Genomic DNA, 24,757 nt, shown 5'->3' with positions numbered 1-24,757 from the left:
TCATATAACTAACGTGATGTCAGTGAAGAATAGGTCGACATCTTTTCACATTCTGATCTCTTCAGTGCATTGGGAATTGCTTTGCAGGGGTTTGAAGGGCAAGAAGAAAAAAATGCAGTGCACCATGCTGCAATTTATGCACTATACCTGCTGTAATTTTGAGATGTTCAATTTTATGAATTTGTTTATTTAATGAACTCCTTGATCCCCAAATAGCTGATAAAATGGAGATTCTCCTATATTTGATGAAGATTTCATGAATATTGGTCATACAATTGTGGGTCTAGGATAGCCCATGAAAAAAACCTTTTTGTAACAGTTTCTTCTGATTCTATTTTCTGTTTAAAATTATAAGAACATGTTCATTTTGCTGACCTGTTCTCTATTTAATGTGATATATTAAGTTTATAATATTTAAAATAACAGTTAAACTTCTATAAATTACTGTTACAAGACTGTAAGATTCTCATTGCAAACAAGACTTTGAATGGATCGTAAAAATAGGGCCTGAGTCAGAGCCCACTGAAGTCCTGGGAAAGTGAAAAAAGTGGACTCTGGATCAGGCCATAAGTTAAGTAAAAAATCCAAACGACAAAGAACCTTTTAGCCATTTACAAAGTTAGAGATCATGATTTGTATTTCTATGTGCTGATTAGCAAACACATAGGAAGGATACAGGACTTGTTAGTAATTTACAGTAAAATGAAATTTGTATCAATAATATTTATTCTCTCTTTATAAGCTGCCTATCACCTATGTTTGCTGAAACTTAATAAAGAACAATAATGCCACAAATGCTGATTGGTTTGAGTTTGCCTAATTTTGGCTTTCTAAATAATCACCTTGGGGCCCAAACCTGCACCCACTTGGTGAACAGTTCCACCATGATGATAATTTTATTTTTGCTATAAGAAGGATTTCTGTGGCCTACCCTTTTGTGTTATAACAATACTTACATACTTTCCATTTCAGACCTTTTCTCAGATATATAAATATGTAAAATTTAAACAAAACCAAGTCCTAGCTAGGTCTGGATCCTGGAACACTACAGGGCCAGATGTTCAGAGATGCTGAACACCCACAGGCCCTGCTGGAATTTTGGATGCTCAGCACCTTATAAATCAGGTTCACTGAGTTCCACTAAAGCTACGTGTGATTACATTCCACGCATCTTTATGCCTGTCGAGGGATCTGATGTGGAAAGTATATGTTTTATAGATAAGGCGTTAATTTTATATGAATGTGTATGCCGTAAAATCCCCTTATAGGACAAAATAACTACATTATAACTGGCTTTAATGTTTTCACTAACTATGCATTGAAACAATTTGGAACTTTCATTCTGTTTTCCTTATAAATGGTTTCATTTATATATGAATTCACTACACATTGTATTTATGTCTACCTCTGCATCAATATACAGAGATAAATACATAAAACATTCATTTTGTGTATTAGCAGGGTATATTTTTCCTTAGTTATTAAGGAAAAATGCATTGTCTAGTAATTCCATTTGGTTATATAACCCAAGACGCTTTTTGATAAAAAGTGAGATCAGATGCTGAGGCCGTCGCTGATATTCTACTAGAACTTCATGGGGTGCCTTCATCTGGTCACCTTCAAATCGGTTAAGGACACAGACAACACACAGACAACAGCAGCTATAAGAAAAACAAAAACACCCTTTTAAGTAACTTATGATACACCAAATATGCACGGTATTTGCCGCAGTAAAGGACTATATTCCTAGCACACATAGATAATGCAGGTTTATTGTGGGAGGGGTTAAATGAAGGGCTTAATATACCTCCCTGGGAAGGTGTAACCTGCACTTCCTGGAACTTACAGGGGCAGCTATACTGGAGAAGCAGAGACAGTGTCATCATAACTGCCCGCCCTGTGCAGTTCTGCAGCTGCAATCTTTAAGCTTTATCGAGAGCTCCTTAGGAGCTCAATTGCCAGAGGTTGCCTGGAAAATTCATGCACCACATGCACTGAAAGTATGCCCCATAATATGTTAGCAAGAGACAAGTGATCTTTGCAGCCAGTAAAAGAAAACCAGAGACAGGGACATAGCCAGGAAACTTTTCAGAGCTGGGCTGAGTGAAATTTTGGTTTTGCCAAGACAGTTAATTGTTTTTTCGTTACACTGCACTTCTAAACAAGCAGTTTCAAGTAAACATTTTATGAAGCCACTGGATTTGTGTTAATATACTTTTTAGTGAAAGAAGCTTGGAATACATTTTTAGTTTTCACATTGTATAAATCCCAGAGCTTACCAAATCCATATGTAGATTAAATTAGGAAGTGCAAAGGTGTACGAAAACAAACATGAAAAGGAAATGGATTGTGACAAGAAATCTTAACTTTTAGACCACAAAAAGTCCACATATAACAGCAAATACAGTTGACTCCATTTCAATATTTCTAACACCAGCATTGTAAGCTCTCTTTAAGTACGCCAACTTCTTTTCATTGGAAAAAGAACACAATGCTCCATCTAATTGTCCTTGACCTGGAAAGAAAAAAAACCTGTGACTGCTCATCCTTCTATACAATATGGAGTTTACAGTCATAGTAAAACTGGCTGCAGTCTCAGGCAGTTTCTCTCAAAGGGCAGAATTTGTCTAAATTTTACTTAAAACCGCATTAAATTGTTATTTTAATAGGGCTCATTAAATTATTTATTTCATATTCCATTTGTCATGTATTTTTAAAGCCAATCTACTATGACAAAATACAGCTGAGTTCACTATAGAAGTTTTAACAAAACCAAGACCAAAATAACACAAGTACATAGAGATATGGTGGCAGATTCTCAGCTGTGTAAATTGGCATAGCTCTGTGAGGCTCTGGCAGATGAAATCTACAACATACTAAGTTGCTTTAGAAAAGGATTAACAAATTAGGTACATATGCCCCTTCCATTATGTGGAGAAAATGGAGATGGAAAAGACCTTTTAATCTTAGTTTTAACTTATTTTTTTAAAGGGAGATGGTTAATTATAGGAAATCAAAATGGTTTACGAGAATTTTTCCTTGGCAACTTTGTTTTCTACCAGGGGTCACACCTTTGGTCTCACTTCTCCAAACCTCTTAGACTCAGGATCAATTTAGAAAAACAATTAACTCTCACTCATACTCTCAAATATTCTAAGGGCCCGATTCTTGGATCTGGCCAAGCTGCCCACTTCACAGGATGCAGAACCTGAGGGCAAGTGGGCAAAGATACTCTTTCACTGCTCTGTCCCTAGGGCAGCTGAGGGCAGTCGCGTCCTCCCACATAATGCAGCACTTAGGTTAGGAAATGGCCTTCAAAATGATCTATAAAGGCTGCATTCCTGGTGGCTGTAACATTTGCAAAGAAAGCGGGTGAGATCCATGCTGAAAAACCAGGCCTTCCTTCAACAGTGTGCTGTAAGGATAGGTGACCTATGGGATGATTCAGTTTACTTGACTCAATCTATCACTCTATCACTGTTGGTCCCTAATCTTCCTAATTTAGCAGGTGAGGCTAGATAGTTATCGTCAAAATGTTTTTAGTTGCTGTTGAGAAAGGACAAAGCTTTTTTGCAAATCCCAGAGATTATTTGTAGCAGATGGAGACCAGTCAAGAGGGTTGATAAACTTTGCTTCGAAAATAAGTGAATCATTCATTACGTTCAAGCCTGCTGTGACTTTACATGTCTTTAATTGAGGTCTTTGGCTTATCCATACTTAAACCTGTACAGCTGTGCTGCTGCAGCTCTAGTGCTTTAGTGTAGACACCCCCTGCACCGATGAGATGGATTCTCCTGTCAGTGTTGGTAATCCACCTCCCCAAGAGGCAGTAGCTAGGTCGATGAAGAATTCTTCCATCAACCTAGCACTTTCTACATGGGGACTTAGGTTGGCCTAACTCCACCGTTCAGGGTTGTAGATTTTTCACATCCCTGAGCAACATAGTTATGACGAGCTAATTTTCTATTGCAGACCAGGTCTCGGAAACTTTCTAGTAGACCCGAAACAGCCTCTACACAATTGCTTAGAAAAGTCTCTGCAACAGAGATGTGTAAGGTTGATATATGGAGCTCAATTCACACATCTTTGCGGCATCTTTCTCTTGAGTTAGCTTGTAGGGCTGATGTCCAATGAGGAAGAGTAGTCTTGCAATCATTAAGTCAGTTAATACTCCTTTCGTGGAACGGGGTTGGGTTTGTTATCGTTAGCTAATCTTCAAATGGGGCAATTCTCAAAGGACAAAAAAAGGCTGCTTAGTAGCTACTGGATCCATATTGCCCAGCCACCTTCCCTGCTTCTGAGTCTTTAGATGATTTTTTGACTAAGTAGGAAAATAATTGAGTTGGGATACAGAGGGTTGAAGCACTTTATATGCCTTTGGGTCTGAAAGTCTGGATCTGTGCAGAAGCATGTGTACAACGGTGGACACAATTCCTCTAGAGGGTTCTGGCTGTATACTGAGGGCATATGCACATTTCTACAAGTAGGGATGTATTCAGGCAATTGACTCATAGAATTACAGTTCCTGGTAAGTGACCTGTCTTGCTAACATCACTGATTTGTTTTTACTAGTATTTTGGAATTGAATTTTGATCTTCAATGAACCCCTTCTCACTTGTGCTTATGTTTCTCACTTAGATGTTATGTCCTCGGCACAGGCAAATGTACACCTGTAACTTTACTACCCCGGACAAACCTTTTAATATCATTGTCGTTCCTACTGTTAATCCTCTCAAATGGCTTTTTATTTAAGTAAAACATGGCCTTGAGAAACACAGATGGCTGCATTTGCAAGCAGATCCAAAGGTTTATAAATATTCCTCCAATTATTAATTCTTCATTTATTCCGTTTAATCCACTTTGCAATCAGCATTTAATTTTGTAAAGGAAACAGTTCCAGGATATTGCCAAGGATCTAAGGTTTATTTACACAAATGCCATACACTTACAGACATTTTTCTTCTGTTTGGTAATTCTGAAGCTATAATCCTGTCATAGCAAGTAATTTAGTGTAACCTATCTGTTAAAATTATGTTAAGATTATAGACTAGGGGATATTTACTTTAACTGCTTAATGTTATGTGCCTATTGCTTTCAGAGATTCACTGAGTATATGCTGATTTCTGTGACTCCGTAGGGCTGAGGGACAGCAGGAAGTGCTATCCAGGGAATTCTATACTTTCCTAAGGGAGTGAATGTTTTCCAGAATGAATTGTCATGCTTGATTCACTGCCATTGTTATAATAATATTTTCTTTGCAGATGTGATGTTGTTACAAAATTTGACTAAGTGACAGATGCAATAGAGGCCAATTACACTATAGTTAATGGTTCTGCAAATTGGCATGACATATTATGAAAGTAGTTCTGTTTCTGACCTGTAAACAAGTCTCTAAAATATATGGTGGGTCAAATCCTAAAGTCCTTCCTTGCTTTTTACTCAGTACTTACTCAGGCAACTCTGCTGCTGACTACACTGGTCATTCTGCCTGAGCAAGGGTTTCAGGATCTGGTCTTATGTTTGAAAAAAAAATGAATAGAAAATTAGAGATATTCCTCACCCTCATAAAAATCATAGTATGCCTAATAAGTGTTGGAAAGTCATGAATCTCTTTGCTGCAGTTCAGTAGCTCCTCAACAAGGTCCTTATCAAGTTCAGGGCTTCGTACAACTATATTATCCAGTATCACCTGCTCAAACCGAGCCTTAAGAAATGAATCCACTGCAATGTCTGTTATTACAACAGTTCCAGGGTCAATGCCTGCAGAAGTGGGGATTGGGGATAGGTTAGTGCTACGTAATTTTTATAATTTAAATTATAACCTAATTTATTACAGTAAAATCTTAATTAATATGAATATTTATCAGCAAAATATATATATGAGAGAACCATTCAAATACATACAAAGTAAAACTCAGTAAGTGCACATGTGTGGATATGAAGGGTTGCAAAGGGAATATGCTGGCTAAAGGGTATTTATTTCTTCTGACACATAGGTGGTGCAAGGAAAGTTCACATGTAGCTATTGGTTTGTATGTATGATTTTGTCTATGTTTTAATGAATATTTGCTTAGGGTGAAAAGACAGGCATATCTATTTTGATTTCTAACCCTCCCTAACCCTCCCCCCCAAAAAACGGTGCATCTTAGGCCCTGTACTCCTAAAAGGTAAAGGAGATTCTTGGTTAGCTAATTCACTAGGGGCTGTGTGTGTTTTGAGCAGAAGATTAGCTTTCTGTCCCATTACTGTCATGACATTCCAAATGACCTTTTATGGAGGTGCAGCAGAGTAACAAATGTGAAGTCCTAAGGTGTCCATGGATTGGTTAAAATACCTTTTTGTGCTCCTCAATTTGGGTTTAATCCTGAAGGGTTTATGCAGTCAGAGCTCGCATTGGAGGAAATGGGAGTTTTGCCTGCATCCAGACTGAATGATCAGGCCTGCTTTATTTCCATTACATAGTTATTCCAATTCCTCTCTGAGAGTTAATCTGAATTTATATTTTCCGAACTTCAAGTTAATGGGGTCATTCATATTGACTGAACTCTTCCATTATAAGAGAGAGATTTCTTAGTCCCCATTCCTTGCCTATCTTTTCCATTCATCCTTAGACTGTAAGTTCTCTGGGATAGGAACTGTCTCTCCATTCATATTTGTATAGCACCCCGCACAATGGAGCCCCAATCCTGATTAGGACCTATGGGCTTGCCGTACAGAAACAATTGATTATACTTATTATTATTAACTGAGTGAAAGATGTTCTATTAGGGCTGAAACTTTCCATGCATGGCATCAGTTTATGGGTGTGTATTTTAGGAAATAAGAGTAAACTTCTGTCAGCTGGTTTGTGTCTGAAAAGAGTATTATTCAGATGTATTAGATTTCAAGATATCATGTATTATGAAAATGTATGTTTCTGCTAAACCAGCCATTAGAAGTTTGATATTTGTTGACCTGAAATAAAATCTCATGTTTTGTTAGATGTTTGCAGACCTGAAAAAAATAAAAAATATGAAAAGCTCCTAATAACTTGACCTATTGCTTAGCTGTGTTTTATTAAACATCTGTTCCATCTGGCAGTAGTAAAGCTGGTAGCTCACCTAAGCCCCCAGAAGTACTGATGCGTATAATAGTAACATCACGGCATTTTGCATGGTGTAGTAATTTGATTAGTTCATGAAGCATAATAGAAATGCAAGGAATACCCATCCCGTGTTGCTGAGAGGAAAGAAAATGAAGGCATCATTAATCATCATTTTTGTTCAAGCTGATACATATTTATAAAATTACTTCAGAATATTAGTATATAGCCAGAGGTATCCTGTTCCCATTGATGTCAATGGGATATTTCTGTGGGAGAAGCATCAGACTCTGAATCATACCTTCATGGTATGGCCATGTGCGGGGCCAGCTTCTCTGAACTGCTCCCTCTGATCCCACCTGACAGCATGGTGCCAGGTGAAGTTGTACGCTGGTGGTACTCTATGTGCACCTACTGTGCTCCCTATCCTCTTATGGAGTTGGCAGCACAGAGTTGGAGCCCACAGGAATGAATGGTGTCAGGTTAAGCATTAGTTCCCACAGGTGTTTTTCTCCAGGTAAATTAGGGAATGATGCCATATAGAAAGCTCTTTGGAGCAGGGACTGTCTCTTGTTCTGTCACGCTTGGGAGGAGCTCCCGATAAACATCTGCAAATCTACCTCATTATCCACCTTTGCATCTCTCCTCAAAACTCTCCTACAAAAACATAACAATGGTTAGGCTGCCGGTGTGCTGAGACCACTGCTTAGTATGGTGACCAACATTGACTCATTGTTTCCTTTCACTCCTCGGTCTGTGTCCATCTGTTGTCTCTTGTCTTATTCTGAGACTGAAAACTGGTTTGGGCAGGGACTGTCTTCCTGTTCTGTGTTTGTATCTAGCACAGTGGAGTCCTGGTCCATGGCTAGAGCTCCTAGGTGCTATAGCAAGAGAAAAAAATCAATAGTAAATATAATAATATGTTTGTGAAGTGCCAGGCACAACAGGGCCCCAATATCAGTTGGGGTCCCTAGGTGCTATTGTAATGCAAATAATAAGAATGATTATTGTAATAATGGAGAGGCTACAACCAACCCAGAATTGCTCTCACCCCATGGAGCCCTAAATACATCACAGGTCCAGTTTCTTCCATACCCTGTAGCTGCAATACAAAGTATCCCTGCAGCCGACATGACAATGGCTGCAGATCACCTTATGTGTAGGCGCAGTGTTGCAGGCCCTATGCCACATCCAAACAGTCAATCACTTTACAACACAAGAGTCCAAAGGAGCAAGGTCCTGCAAGTTCTCAAATGGGATGGTGGCTGGAGAAGGCACTGCCTGAGGGGCTTACCTGCTCTGTAGTCTCTTCTCTGGCTCACTCTTCTGTCTGACTTCCTGGAAAAGGGTTTATTTCTCCTGCAGCCTGTCCACCACCCTCTGCCTCGGTTTCTGAGCTCTTTTTAACCCATTCCTTCAGTCAGTGCATGCTCAGCAGGTCTGGAGGGGTGGGGCTAGCTGGGTCCAGTATTGCCTTTTAAACCCTTCGGGTCCAGTGTGATGTTTGCACTACCCATCACACAGTTCCAAACAACAATAACAAAAACAAACCCCCCACAACTCCAAACCCTGCAGCAGCAACTGTCAGAGCCTGGGTTCTCTGAGTTGGGAGGGCTAAAAATAGCAGCTCCAAAAACCTCCCCCATACCTGGATTTCAGAGCCTGGGCTTCAGCCTGAGCCTGAATGTCTACATTGCTATTTTTAGTCCTGTAGTGCAAGCCCAATTGACCTGGGCTCTGAGATGTGCTGCCATAGGTCTTTTTTGCAGTTTCCTACTACTTTCATCCCCTTTGCCTAAAGTCAGTACAGAGAGAACGTCCTTTCCCTAAATCTGTCTTGTCAGTAAATCAGTTCTGCTTTCAAAAACCCAGAGGCAGGTGTTTCCAAAGGGGTAGGATTTATTCTGGTCCAATGGGAACATCATTAGTTCCATCATTTCTTTTTTCCATTTGCAGTTTGTCCCATCCTTCTCTCTTTTTGTTGTAGGAAGATGGTCTTATTATGTTTTATTGCATTTTATGTGTTAACATATTTTTGTGTTCTTATTATTCTTGTACAGCTGCCTGAGTTCCTTGTCAGTGCTTTAAACATTTTATTCTTATTAAAAATAGCCAAGGCAGAAATCTCATAAATACCCCTAGCATGGTGACAGGTTTCAGAGTGGTAGCCGTGTTAGTCTGTATCAGCAAAAACAACGAGGAGTCCTTGTGGCACTTTAGAGACTAACAAATTTATTTGGGCATAAGCTTTTGTGGGCTAAAACCCATTTTGTTAGTCTCTAAAATGCCACAAGGACTCCTCGTTTTTTTATAAATACACCTAGTATTTCTGAGCCTGTTTGCATCTTGCTAAAACATGACATCAGCAGCAACTCATAACAAATCATCTAATGGGGCATTGGCCAGAAATTTTATCCTACTTACCATCAGAATCATGCCGTGTTCAATGCACATTGGAAAGTTGCTCCTGACCTAGCCATCATTAATTGGCTGGTTTCTTGATGCCTGAAAGATATCAGTCAACTAATGATGTCTAGGTCAGGAGATTTAAAACAAGAACAAATAATTTAGAATTGACAAGTTGTACACACAGGTAGCCTATGAAACTGTGAAGTTATTACTGTTCTTTTATCTTCTCTTCTCTTTATTTCCTATTGTTTGGCTCAGTCACATGATACATCTTGTCTTAGGCCTTGTCCACACACAGACTTCCATTGGTTTAACGAACAGTGTGTTTTAAAACTAATTTAGCTAAAATAGTATAAGTTTGTGTGTAGACAAGGCCTTATATTAGGATTGTATCCTGATAGTGTCACAGTTGTCACTGAATTTTAGACTGATCGAGCAAAAATAAAAATGTCATTATTTCCTCTTGTTTTTCCCAGAGACCTGTCTTTTCTGTGTCTGCTTTTTAGGCTCCAGTCCTGCAAACACAAGTGTGTAACTTCACTCAGGTGAGTGGTCTCCTTAACTTCTCATGTGAGTAAAGTTAGGACTACTCAGATGAGTAAAATGACATATGTAGGTTATTGCAGGATTAAGATTTTATACCATGCCAAAAGTGTTGTTGATATTTAAAGAATAATAACAAAATAAGATTGCCACCGTAAGGCTTTTAGGGAATGGTTGTAATATTTTCAACTATATTTCATAGTTTGGGCATGGTATGAAGTGATCTTACCTCTTGAACTTTCAGGTTGCTGAGCTGAGCAAAATATTCCCGCTTTCTGTTGTAACACAGGGACCTTGCAAATTGAATACACAGGATGCCAAGAAATATTACATGACTCAAACATAAGAATCTTTTTTTTTATAAATCATAATTCTCAGTCCTGATCTGGCTCCTATTGAAATCCATGGCAAAACTCCCATTGGCATCCTTGGGAACAGGAGAGGGTTCCGTGCCTATTAATCTTTTGTCCACATGTGTACTAGAAGTGTGGAAAAGGGAAATTCATGAGCAGGCATGAGCATGTGCTCTAGTCCAAGTATTGAAAGTAAGGGGAAATAATTTATAGAAACCAAACGATCAAGCAACAGCAGATTTTCACTAGGCTTATTAAAATTTTAAATGTAGCTTTATGAGTGACAAAGATTTTACTGGTGATAACCGCTGAAAATTTTTTTAGGGTAAAGGGAAAATTTGCCACTGGATTAGTCCATTATGAATTAAAAGCACATGCATGGGAATCAGGGCATCTCTAGAGAGTAGGAGATGTGATCTTGTGTAAGTCACTTAACCTCTGTGCCTTGGTCTCGCCGTAAAATGAGGATAATTACCTTTTCCTACCTCATAGAATATTGAGAAGTTTAATCAATTAGCACTTTTGGATGCTCTGATGGCAGACACAACAGAAATGCAAAGCGACTGGGAGTGGAATTGTTGATATTTCCAGCTTGCCAACCCCTGAGGCAATGAGGCCATGTCTACATCCACTACAGCAGCATAGCTACAGTGCTGTAGCTATGCCTCTATAACCCCATAAACACACTCTCATGACAGAAGGGGTTTTCCCATTGCCGTAGGAACTCCACCTCCCCAAGCGAAGATAGCTTAGTCAATAGAAGCTGTGTCTACACCAGGGTTTAGATCGGCGTAGCCACAGTGCTCAGGCATGGATTTTTCAACCTAAGTCTATGCCAACCTAAGTTTTAAGCATAGATCAGGCCTAAGAGATGTGATGGAAGAAAATTACCTGCTGTGGTAATCACAATGTTTAAACCATTGGCCAACCTGCTGGCTTGTTGAACTATGCGGTTATTTCTATATGCACTACCTCTAGGAAATAGCAAATAGTGAACAATGTAACAGTGCTGGCTGTAGAATTTTTTGGAAGAATCCAATACTTTTCCCATCAGTTAAAAGCGGGGTCTTTATGGCTTGGGAGATAGGAGCCTTTTATCTCTAGGTCACAGATTTGAATCCAGCTCAGGTCAGTAGTGCATGGAAGTTGTGATCTGATGGCTTATTGACAGCCAACATAAAATTAACGTGATAGATTATCCAATAATTAGTGGATAGGTGTCCAAACAAAAAATTACCACCATAACTGACACCCATCTTGGCAGTCTCAACACAGAGACCAAGAACTGAAGGGCAAAAAGACTTAACTAGCCTCTCACTCCACGAGGCAGTTCCTCTAGGTCAGGATACTGAGGCTGTTCTTGCAATGCTGTTCTTCATAGTATGTTCCCTATTCAGTGTCCAGGGCTCTCAATCCAGCAGCTTTCAGAAGCGCTAAGTCCATATGAAACATTAAAAAAAGAAATACAAACAATGTGCTAAATTCTTCAGCTATTGTTGGGCTGAAAATGGAAGTATTTTAAGTACACGGTAAAGTATGTACACTGATGGAGAGCACTGGTCCAACCTTGTACATAGAGTACCGATCTGTCCCAGCACAAATATCTTTCAAGTCTTTCCCATCTCCTTCAAGTCCAAGTTCTTTGTGCATGAGCTGAGCAAAAGCTTTCATTCTGTTAGGGCTGCCACCAACACAGACAAACTAGAAATAGAATGTAAGATTATCTGTACCATTCTAGCTAAAGCAGGGATCAATACTCAGTCTGCACTTCTAATATTACACTCAGTTCCTCTAGTGGAATCTTATACCCAAAGGGAGCAGATGTGAAAGTAAAGCAACCACAAAACACAATTATCTAGTCTTGCAATTCTTATATGGAAATTCTTTTTAGAAACACGTGGCATTTTATAATTCCAACCCCATCACAAATCTACTGTATATTTTTTAAAAAAATATGCCAACACCGTGTTTTAGGAGGACTAAGTCTGATTTATAAAACCCATATTCTAGCTAGAATAACCATTGTTCATGTTGTAACCTTGTTAAAGGATCTGGACTTGTGCTGATACTGAGGCCATGTCTACACTACGAAAGTACTCCGATTTTACAGAAGTCGATTTTTGGGAACAGATTGTATAAAGTCGAGTGCATGAGTCCACACTAAGCACATTAATTCGGCGGTGTGCATCCACAGTAGCATGGCAAACGTCGACATTCTTAGCGGTGCACTGTGGGTAGCTATCCCACAGTTTCCACAGTCCCCACTGCCCATTGGAATTCTGGGCTGAGCTCCCAATGCCTGATGGGGCCAAAAATTTGTCGCGGATGGTTATGGGTAAATGTCGTCAGTCAACCCTTCCTCCCTCCTTGAAAACAACAGCAGAAAATCATTTTGCACCCTTTTCCCTTGATTGCCTGAGCAGACATCATAGCATGGCAAGCATGGAGCCCGTTCAGCTCACCCCAGCAGTTATGACCATTGTAAACACCTCGCGCATTATCGTGCAGTTTATGCAGAACCACCACCTGAAAAACCAGGCGAGGAGGCGACAGCAGCACGGTGTTGGGGACATGAACACAGATTTCTCTAAAAATGCGGTCACCAGCAATTTGGAGATCATGGTGTTACTGGGGCAGGCTCATGCCGTGGAACGCTGATTCTGGGCCCAGAAAACAAGCACAGAGTGTTGTGACCACATAGTGTTGCAGGTTTGGGATGATTCCCAGTGGCTCCGAAACTTTTGCATGTGTAAGGGCACTTACATGAAATTTTGTGACTTGCTTTCCCCTGCCCTGAAGTGCAAGAATACCAAGATGATAGCAGCCCTGTGGAAGCTTGCAACGCCAGACAGCTACTGGTCAGTGAGTAATTAATTTGGAGTGGGCAAATCTACTGTGCAGGCTGCTGTGATGCAAGTAGCTGACGCAATCACTGAGCTGCTACCAAAGGTAGTGACTCTGGGAAATGTGCAGGTCATACTAGATGGCTTTGCTGCAATGGGATTCCCTAACTGCGGTGGGACTATAGACGGAACGCATATCCCTATCTTGGGACTGGACCACCAGGGCAGCCAGTACATAAACTGCAAGGGGTCCTTTTCAATGGTGCTGCAAGCACTGGTGGACCACAAGGGACATTTCACCAACTTCAACTTGGGATGGCCGGGAAAGGTTCATGACGCTCGCGTCTTCAGGAACTTTGGTCTGTTTAAATGGCTGCAGGAAGGGATTTATTTCCCAGACCACAAAATAACTGTTGGGGATGTTGAAATGCCTATAGTTATCCTTGGGGACCCAGCCTACCCCTCAATGCCCTGGCTCATGAAGCCGTACACAGGCACCCTGGACAGTAGTAAGGAGTAGTTCAACTATAGGCTGAGCAAGTGCCGAATGGTGGTAGAGTGTGGCATTTAGACGTTTAAAGGGTCGCTGGCGCAGTTTACTGAGTTGCTCAGACCTCAGCGAAACCAATATTCCCATTGTTATTGCTGCTTGCTGTGTGCTCCACAATCTCTGTGAGAGTAAGGGCGAGATGTTTATGGTGGGGTGGGAGGCTGAGGCAAATCATCTGGCTGCTGAATACACACAGCCGGACACCAGGGTGGTTAGAAGAGCACAGCAGGAAGCGTGCGCATCAGAGAAGCTTTGAAAACCAGTTTCATGAATGGCCAGGGTACTGTGTGACACTTCTGTTTGTTTCTCCTTGATGAAAACCCTCCCCGTTCGTTGCCTATAAATTCCCTGTAAGCCACCCGCCCTCTCCCCTTTGATCACAGTTTGCTTGCAAAGGAAATAAAGTCACTATCGTTTAAAAAACATGTCTTCTTTATTAATTGATTATAAAAATAGGGAGATAACTCACAAGTTAGCCCGGGTGGGGTGTGGGAGGAGGGGAGGAGGGAAGGAAAAGGCCACTTCAAAACTTGTTGAATGACAGCCTTCTGTTGCTTGGGCTGTCCACTGGGGTGGAGTGGTTGGGTGCCCGGAGCCTCCCCCCCCGCTGCCTTCTTGGGTGTCTGGGTGAGGAGGCTATGGAACTTGGGGAGGAGGGAGGGCGGTTAAACAGGAGCTACAGCAGCTGTCTGTGATCCTGCTGCCATTCATGAACCTCCACCAGACGCCGGAGCATGTCTGTTTGATCCCACAGTAGCATCAGCGTTGCCTCTTGCCTCCTCTGATCTTCCTGCCACCACCTCTCCTCACGTTCATTTGCCACTTTCCTGTACTTTGTTATTGTGTCCTTCCACACATTCTGCTGAGCTCTGCCAGTGCCAGATGACTGCATGAGCTCAGAGAATATTTCATCACACGTGCGTTTTTTTCACCGCCTTATCTGAGATAGCCTTTGGGACAGAGGGGGGAGGCTTGAAACATTTGCAGCTGCTGGAGGAAAAAAAGGGAGTGAAGTATTTTAAAAGATACATTTTACAGAACAATGACTGTACTCTTTCATGGTGAACAACACTATTCACATTACATAGCACATGTGATTTTGGTACAAGGTCGCATTTTGCATCTTATATTGAGTGCCTGCGGCTTTGGTATTAAAGATCACACATGTAGTGCTGGGCAACAGAATTCAGCTTGCAGGTGGCCATGGTAAGCCATAGTCTTTCAGCTTCTACAACCTTCATAACAGCAGTGCCCTCCTCTCCCATACCAAGCAAAGCCCGTTGAGTTGGCCATTTAGTGCTGTTAACGTGCAGCAGCAGAAACCAAACTAACCCCCCATCCAATTCTCGGGGATGATTGCTTTACCCCTCACCCCACCGCTTGGCTGGGGGGTATCAGGGAAGATCCCTGCTAGCCAAACTTAAGCAGCTCAGCACCAATACCACCTCCCCCCCCCCGCATGGCTAACTGTGGGGAGGATTTCTTTTCAGCCACAGGCAAACGGCCCAGTAGGAGCAGCCACCTCTGAATGTCCCCTTAATTAAATTCCCCTATTTCAACCAGGTTACCATGAACAATATCACTCTCGTGAGGATAACACAGAGAGATATAGAATGGATGTTGCTTGCAAACTCTAGGACCATACGCTGCCAGGCTTGTCATGCAATGATACCAGATTACTTGCTACTAGCATGGTGTGGTAAAGTGTCCCACCATGGAGGATGGAATAAGGCTGCTCTCCCCAGAAACCTTCTGCAAAGGCTTTTAGTGTATCTCCAGGAGAGCTTCATAGAGATGTCCCTGGAGGATTTCTGCTCCATCCCCAGACACGTTAACAGACTTTTCCAGTAGCTGTACTGGCCATGAACGCATCCCAAGTCCTCAGGGTTACATAATCATTAAAAAACGCTTGCTTTTATAACATGTATTATATTTAAAAAGGTACACTCACTAGAGTTCCCCTCTCTGGCTTGGTTGGGTTGGGAGGGTATTTCAGTCAGGGTGATAAAAAGATCCTAGCTATCAGGAAGAACGGTGTGCTGTGTGCTCTCCTCAAGCTTGTCCTCCTCCTCCTCATCTTCCCCATCCACAAAATCCTTAGGCATGGCGGAGAGTACCCCATCATCGGAGTCCACGGACAGGGGTGGGCTAGTGGTGACGGCCCCCCCCTAGAATTGCATGCAGCTCAGCTTAGAAACTGCATGTCTGGGGGTCTGTCCCGGAGCATCCGTTTGATTCTTTGGTTTTCTGGTACACTTGTCTGAGCTCCTTAAGTTTCAGGCGGCACTGTGTTGTGTCCCTGCTGTAGCCTCTGTCCCTCATGGCCTCGGAGATTTTTTGAAATGTTTTGGCATTTTATCTTTTGGAACGTAGTTCTGATAGCACAGATTCCTCTCCCCATTAAACGAGCAGATCCAATACCTCCCGTTCGGTCCATGCTGGAGCTCTTTTGCGATTCTGGGAGTGCATGGTCACCTGTGCTGATGAGCTCTACATGGTCATCTGTGGTGTTGAGCTCGCCTGGCCAAACAGGAAATGAGATTCAAAAGTTCCCAGGGTTTTTCCTGTACACCTGGCCAGTGCATCTGAGTTCAGAGTGCTGTCCAGAGCGGTCACAACGGTGCACTGTGGGTTAGCTCCCGGAGGCGAATACCTTTGAATTGCGTCCACACTAACCCTAATTCGAAACAGCGATGTCGATTTCAGCGCTAATCCCTTCATTGGGGAGGAGTACAGAAATCAGTTTTAAGAGCCCTTTATCTCCAAAAAAATGGCTTCGTTGTGTGGACAGGTGCAGGATTAATTCGATTTAACGCTGCTAAATCCGACATAAACTTGTAGTGCAGACCAGACCTGAGTATCAAGTGTTTATTTGGATGGCTTTGTGATTAGCGGATGGAACTCAGATTCGATTCCTATTTATTTCAGGCTTTTCTAAGATATATTGTCCAAATGTCCTGGTGTTGCCACAGGCTTCCTTCCTAACTTCCTAGGCAAGTTACTTAATCTTTTTGTGCCTCACATTATCCCTCTAAAATGGGAATAAGAACTCTTACTTCCCTTGCAGAATGATTGTGAAGCTTATGTTTGTAAAAGTGCATTGAAATCCTCAGATGGAAGGTGCAGTGAAAGTACATAAATAGAAAATATTATTGTTATTTGTTAGGTTTCTAACTGTTGCTCATGGGAATGAACAAACTAGGCTCTCTCTTTCTTTTAGCCAGGACTATAGAGGATCAGATTAGTTCTAGGTTCTAAAAACATAGGAAATAACATTAAAAATTACATATGGTGTTACTATAGGATTTCACTACTGTACAGCTGCAAATACTTGGATATTAATTCCTGGCCAAGTAAATGCAAAATAACATCAGTGTAATATATGCACTGAATTTAAGTTGTTACTATTCCTACAGACAGCAAAGCAGAAACAGATGTTAGAGTAGCTAATGGTCTAATTTCTTCTATCAGTAGTGTCAACAAGAATTACTGACCACTGCTGGAGACATAAAAACAATGAGGGGGGGGAGACAATGTTTCACAAATGACATTTTCAAAAATCTAACTCTACATTTAAAATGCAACTAAATGTTCCCCTCTGCCAACCTGATTTCAAATCTGGCTGCTGAGGTCAGAAGTAACATGAGGTTTCAGACCACCAACACAGTCTCTAGTGGATACTTGTTTACATTGTAAAACTATCGCCCAGTTTCGCACACCGTGCTCAGGAAAAAGAGGGGTCTGGGACAGTTGCAGGTCAGAAATGAGGTGTTTGGCAGAGCTGTGGGGAAAGCGTTCGTGTATAAGCAATAATGCTGCAAATTACTTTGGCTGTCCTTCAACAGCTGTCTCACTCTGCTTTGTGACCATTACTGACCTGTCTGTTTACCTGTGTGCCCTCCCCTGCTCTGGGGTCAAATTGACCAGGTGTCCCCTACCCCATTTGTAAGCTGGCACAGTGCCAGATTTTGTCCATTTGCTCCTAGATTCCAGTTTATCACAATACCTGTGATAATACTCCAGAAGCCCCATTACATGCCTCAGACAGCCACTTGGCTGCATTGAGACCCCCAATCTAACCACTATCTGGAGAGAAACATCAAGGCAGGAAGCTCTTGTGGCAAGCCATCAGAATAAAGACCTTTTTGTGGCCATTGTTCAGCAGATTTCTCCAAGAAGCCAGCATACTGAACAGTGCCAGATAAAGAGCAAACAGCTCAGGGGCACCTACATTACATGGAGAGACAATAGGAAAAATCCTTCGGACATGTAACCTGTCAATTTTTTTGTGGAACCGGACAGGATTTTGCATAGCTGCGTGACCACCCAACCCAGGCAGCTTGTGGAGTCTGCTGGCCACCTTCTCTCTTCCCTTCTAGCCTGCCCCCCATAGGGATGACATGTAAGATACATTGGGGTATAACATGAAGAGGCCGGTAAAGAGATCTCCCCATAAAGCCAGGATCGATTCAGGATCCAGGACCCTGATGCTGGCCAGGTAGAACATGAGCCCAATTCCTGCGCTGTAGCAACCAACCTCAATCATCAGGCAGCCACCAAGACCAGGACTGAGACTGATCCTACGGAGGGAAACTCAGCATGTAAGTTTTTTTTTAATTATTTTAATGATTTACTATTTAACTTTTAATTGATGATGATGCTGTACTGTAACACTGACTTCTGTTTTGGGCATCCCATGGCCACGGCCATTGATAACCCGATCGTCCCTGCCTGCCATCCTCCCTAGACAAACATTGTCCATTGAACCTCCTAGCCCTGTAAACCTTTCCAAAATGGTGCCTACCCTGGCCAGGCCTTTGTCTCATGCTAAAGCCCCAACTACTGACCAATTTCAGGCCTATGCCATGGAAGACACATGCCCGTGCTCCGATTTCCCTTTCCTTCCCTCAGTTGGTAACAGTGAATGCTTCAGGCAATCATTGCAGAACCCTGTCTGTTTTTTCTTTTCACTTTCTACATGCCTGCAGGGGAGATATCTAATCACAATCTAAGAGAAATGGCTCAATTTTTGTTCTAAGATTATGAGGAACAGCTGCACGGCCATCCTCACTGGTATAGCTAGTGACTCCCCTCCACTCCTGCAGCACTTTTGGAGGGACTGTCTTGGTGATTAACTTCACAGCATATCTCACTGGTCTGCCTTTTGCCTTTTTGAATAAGGAGAGGCATTCTCTGCCTCCTAGTCACCCACCTCAGCATAACCTCAGCCAGAGTCAGGACAGCCTAAAAGAGATGGAGAAGGGATTACTATACGGCTCACCCCCAGATTCACCCTGCTAACTCCTTTGATACCATATAAGCACTTAAAAGGCACAGCAAAACTAGGCAGGGGACTTTAATTCCAAAGTCCGCCTAACTCAACCCCACCCTCCAAGGAACAATGGTAAAGCCACACGGATATACCGCACAGACAAAAATCCCAACACAAACACCACGTACCATCTTCAAGGTCCCCAAGACTGGGAAGAATTGCAGAGAGGTAAAGGCAGAAACACATGTTAAAAAAATAGCTATCACAGCCTTCCTAGAATGTGAACAATAACTGTCATTTTTTAATACCCGCAACTGCTGTGTGCCTGCACTGGTCAGACCCTCAAGGACAGGGCCTTTATCAACAGCAGAATAAACCTGAGAGGGAGAAAAGGGAAAAGTCCTGTGGAAATGTTCATGGACATCAATACAGAGTCCTCCAAAACCCTCAAAAAATGCAGAGGGGGGAGGCAGTATCTGAGAATTGAAAATGAAACTGACAAGGAGCTTTCTGGGAGATGGTTGCAGTAGCAAAGGACAGTATGGCAATTGACAGGGAAAGCAGTGCATTAGTCAAAGACAGTATAGAAAGAGACAGGGAGATGTAGAGGCAACTCCTGGAGGCAATATAAAGCCAAAATGTCCTGTTGCAGCGCATATTACTCTTAGGGCAGCAAGCAATGTTTTCTTTCTGCTGCTTCCAACCTATTCTGCAAACAGCACCATTTCCCTTTCAAACAAACAAATGCACACTCCGCTGTCATTCTGATGCTTCTAAGGTATTGAGTAAACAGTTCCTTCCTTCCTTCTGTCCAAGTGGCCTGGGAATGGCTTCATTATCCCGGGGAGCAGAGGGTAAACAGGTCTCCCAGGAGCAATATCCACACCATTAATGTCCGTAGTGTTCTCAGGGGCAAAAGATCCTTGAATTGTGGACCCTTCTAAACCACCCTGCATTTATGTGTGTAACCCTGCCAAAATGGTTGACAAGCCCTGGAGAGCACCATGGAGAAATACCCCTGAGCCCTGATCGGGGGAAAATGACAGGTACATGAGTCCCATAAGTTGCCCAATACAATTAAGGAATCCCTTACATGTAAAACCATCAATAACCTCCTAAGCATTACCAAGCTTTATAACCTGGTGCAACAGTACCTCTTCCATGGCATCACACACAATGGCCCCAACAACCGATCTCCCCATGCTGAATTGATTCACAACAGAGCAGTAGCATACAGGGGTGGCCAGCTTCCAGATAGCAATGGCAGCCTGCAATCTGCCTGTTCACAGGTATGAGGCACAGCAGATTGGCATGCTACCTCTGCAGCGCTGGAATTAGTTCAGCATGTCTCTCACCAAAGGTTGCCTTCCCAATCCTGAAATTCTCTCATCACTGCTGGCTGTCCCAGGTTTGCAGATCAAGCCATTCCCTCCAATCTATGCTGGTTCCCTGAGCCCAGAAGCCACACTGCATGCTGTGAAGCTGCTCAAGGAACAAGTCCTCCACCGCCAGTTGGTCAGTATCTTCCTCTTCATCCTCATCTACGTCCCAGTTCCACCACCGCTGAGGATGCTCCTGTTGCTGGAGGAGCCACCGCCGCCATGTCATCTGCTCAGAGGCGTGGGAGGCAAAGTCCCAAGTTGAATTCATCCAGCTTTGAATCCTGAAATACTGCCCAAGCAGCCTCTGGCAACCTCAACATTTGAGGTTGCCAGCATAGCAGAGCAGGGCATTGTTGGGTCCAGGTTGACTGGCAGCAGTTCAAAAGTGGCACAAGCCTGCCCAGAAAAGAAGCATGGGGCAAAGGCAGATGAATCATGACTTTTTAAAATTGTTGAACTAGCTTGGCTTCTGCTCTGCATCCCACAAGACAGCAAGAAAAGTCCCAGAATAAACACCACTCAGCAGTGAAGCATGGGAATGCCACACCCTCAGTTTACAGCAAACTGTTGCCGTGTGTACACACTGATGTGCATCAACAGAGGATACATCATCCCATATGTACGCTATTATGTGGCATGTGTATGGTGTGTTACCTGATGCTCAGCAAAAGGTTGTGCATTAACCTCCTTCCCCCACATGTAGACAATCCCTTAGTCAGTAAACAGAAAAGATTTGTAATCATGATAAGATGCATTTTGACCTCAGATCTCAATCAGAAAGATGAAGTCTTATGTCACTTGCCTCAAGTAGATGATGGCCAGATACTTCAGGCCAAATATTCCTCCCCTGTGTAACTACACTGATGTCATGGCAGATTGGAAACTAGATTTTACCAAGGTGGGTTTTATTAAAGAAAACTTTTTGTTTGGGTTTCTGGCCATATGATGAACTACAGATCTTTGTAGATTTGGGGCAGAAAGAATCTTTGCATATATACATCATCTTACCTTTGGCTAGAGGATGAGTAGAAATTCCTTGAGAAATTGAGGTGAAAGCCGTTCTCTGAAGTAATTTAGAATCCATGCTGCTCGTGCAGCAATAAGCACATCCTTCTTTCCTCAATAATAAAATACGTAGACTTGGAACCGACAGCTATCACCGTCACGATGAGCCAAATTCATCCTTAGAAGTCAATATATTCTCTCAGTTCTGAAGTCAGTGGAACTCCACCAGGGAGGATTTTACCTAATTATGTATGTGAAAGGTTTAGGTTTTGAGTCTACATATTTTATTGAGAAAAGAAGGGTAATCTCCACTGCTCTATCTGCAGTACAGGTTTTGTAAGTTGCTTCAGAGAATGGCATTGGCCTATGGGACGTTTAACTCATCTTCCTAGTCAGAGCTAGATAAAGGTAACAATAAGAGATGTTTGAAGAAAGGCGAGTATGAAGGAAATTATTTGTATTTAGAGCTATTGTAACCTTTGCATTTTTTGTTTACCTTTATGTCACCAACCATCACTGTTAGGTTGTGTGTTTTAGTTCCTAAATTTAAGTGATAAAGAACATCTTCGTCCATTGAATCCAAGTGAGGGTTTTTAACATGAACAAGCCCATTTCTGAAAAAAAGTTTTGAGAGGTTTTATGGACAAGTCAGATCAAACAAAGAAGGGAATTCATGACACAAGAGACAGTATCTGAGTGCTCGGTTGGTAACTTAGATTCATTATTAGAATGTTATGCTCATGACATCAGGGCTATGTGTCATAGACCCAACCACTGGGGATGGCAACAGCTTGTCCTCTTCCCATTCAGTTTTTACTGTTCTGTAGATGCCCCCCTGATGCAGCTGTGGGACTCGAGCACCTTCACACTCACTACTTTCCTCAACATTTTTTATGTAATTGGATCTCTGTTATTGGTCATGTGACTGAAACTGGCAAGTGAGAAGGAGGGTTGTACTAGAGAGCCTCTGATTTCTGCCACTGATATAAAACATGGAGAGTGGGATCTGGTACCACCACCTGTGAGGTATAGACTGGGGTGACTGAAGAGGAATCCATCACAGAGATTCTTATGTCTCACGAGCAAACCACTACCCCCGTAGGAAGGGAGTGAGCTGTGTAGGCTCCTTCCCAAAATAATGCAAAGCGAGAGGAGAAGGAAGAGGATAGGATCGGCAGGAGAAGAAAAAGTGTAAAAGTGTAGGGGAAAGGACAGATGGGATAGGAGGAGAGAGTGTGGGGAAGTTTTGTGGGGGATTGGAGTGAAGAAGTAAATAAGGAAAGAAGGTATCACTGGTGGTGGAATTAAAGGAAAAGGGGACAGATCATACAGTGAGTGGAGAGGTGTGAGTGTAGGACAGGCAGACTACAGAGGAGAAAGAACAAGAAAGAAAACCTGTGAGGACACAAGAGGGAGGGACAGAGGGAGGGAGAGAAACAAGAGGAGAGAGGCAGAGCTAGAAGAGCTGGAAAAATCCATTCTGTCAGAACTGAGAAAAGCTCCTCAGGAAGAACCAGTGCAAACATCAGGAAATACAGAGAGCAACAAGGAAAGAGCTAATGGCTCAATTTAGGTAGGAAAACAAAGGGAGGATGGGAGGCAAGGCTGCCCCGTTGCATTCAGCATTAAAGTGCTTGCATACTGCATCTGTTCCAAATAATTTGTTTCCTGAGTTGGTCCTTCCAGACAGCCAGCTGGATTTGGGATTCATATCCAACTTCTTCCCCACTAACTCCACTAGCCCTTTTATTTAATTCTGAATTGGCTGCAGTGCCAGCATCTGCCTATAGTTTTCTGCCAAGGCTTTGTGGCTGGATCCCTTCATGGGTTCTAAGCAGCTGGCCAGCTCAGGCTCCTGTTAAAAACTATTTCAGCAGGTGGACCCAGCATTCCCACACTTCCAGTATTACCACTGCAGTCACTGGCTGTTACTGTTTAGGGAAAGTCTTACCGTTCTATGTCTTGCCAAAGGCATGTCTCTGGACATGTTTAATGTAATATTAACCATTTTTTGCAGCTATTACACAATCGTTAGAAACCTTAAATACTTTGTAACTGTTATCTCCATAAAGTTTAGCAAAAAAGTCAGTATTTTCCACTAACCTTAGCAATGGGAAGAACCGTAATTCTTTCTTTAATACAGTTATCCCAGAAATGATGGATAAATAATGCACTTAAACACTGACTCTATATTATCTTACATACAGGAGTTCACTGAAATTTTAACAAAAGTTGTGATTTCCATATTGTCCCAACATCTTGATAAATCACTGAGCAATAATCTGCATTTAAAGTACAGTGAGATTCATAAGACAATGGGGTTTCAGTTTGCATTCCTTTTCCGATTGTATAATAAATGCCAGAGGATTAAACAGCAGTGTAGTTCAATGTTCAAAATAAAAGCTAAAACAAAGAAAACAGCTATCTTATCAAAACAAATTCAAAACTCAATTGCTTACCCAGCATAACCCTTCCTTTCAGTCATAACGGGTTTACTGGAGTCCGCTAAAAGGGATATTATGACTTCCCCCCTTTCTGAAAAACACTCCTTGGTTGACACCAGGTAAGGACAACACTCTTCTGTTGCAACAGCTGCTAATTTATAGGATCTAATATGAATATTTGAAGAAGCTTGGCAGTGAGTTAAATACCCTCTTTTCACTTAGTGTTATTTCAAAGAACAATGGAACTTTTTCTCTTATGTTTTCTATTCAACCAGTCAGATGCAAAATATTCCTCTTCCTGTAGATGCATTGCTATTTGTTTCAGTAGATCATCATCAGATCAGTATTACAGGATTCAGATTGGCTATTTCTGAAGGAGTGTCACTTCTCACCTTAACTCACCTCCCATTCTTACGGTAAAGCTTCAGACTGACTATTTTGGAAGTGTCATTTCGAACTTTAACTTACCTCCCATCGTTATGCTGAGGTAACATAAGGGCCAGGGCTAGCTAACCTCCTGCTGTTGATACACTTACTCTTTGATCAGGGTCCCTGGTTCTCACACCTGGCAGTCATCCAAGCGTGAGGCTCATGTAGCACATGTACATTCTGCAAACAAAAGGGGTGGAGAATGCAAATTGTCTGCCTAGCTTCATAATTCCATCGGGTTCTGTTGAAAATGCATGTAAGGTACATGTGACAGCCAGAGCCAGAAGAACCTTGATGTTTTTGGATCACAAGGATTTGTGTAAACTGGAGCTGGTCAGAAATGTTTGTGTGGCAAAACATTTATAAGGAATGCATCTATCTGAAGAAAGATTGTGTGGAAAAAATATTGAAAAACAGCATTTTGGTAAAGTTGAAATGGAATGTTT

The 24,757-nt window shown here is 42.1% G+C and overlaps 1 protein-coding gene across 1 annotated transcript; it reads right to left on the bottom strand.

Moving 5' to 3' along the window:
• Positions 1–1,474: 1,474 nt before the first annotated feature.
• Positions 1,475–23,923, bottom strand: UPP2 (uridine phosphorylase 2; the record flags this gene model as incomplete). The annotated part of the gene is given in 9 exon segments (XM_084643916.1): positions 1,475–1,648; positions 1,650–1,661; positions 2,379–2,515; positions 5,561–5,578; positions 5,581–5,760; positions 7,101–7,215; positions 11,929–12,087; positions 21,935–22,052; positions 23,898–23,923. Coding segments are annotated over 9 exon segments (939 nt in total).
• Positions 23,924–24,757: the final 834 nt, after the last annotated feature.

This window comes from Lepidochelys olivacea (assembly GCF_965140295.1).
Source record: "Lepidochelys olivacea isolate rLepOli2 genome assembly, chromosome: 11".
NCBI classification, from domain to species: domain Eukaryota; kingdom Metazoa; phylum Chordata; order Testudines; family Cheloniidae; genus Lepidochelys; species Lepidochelys olivacea.
Note: the sequence above shows the minus strand (reverse complement) of the source record. Positions and strands in the feature narration are given on the sequence as shown.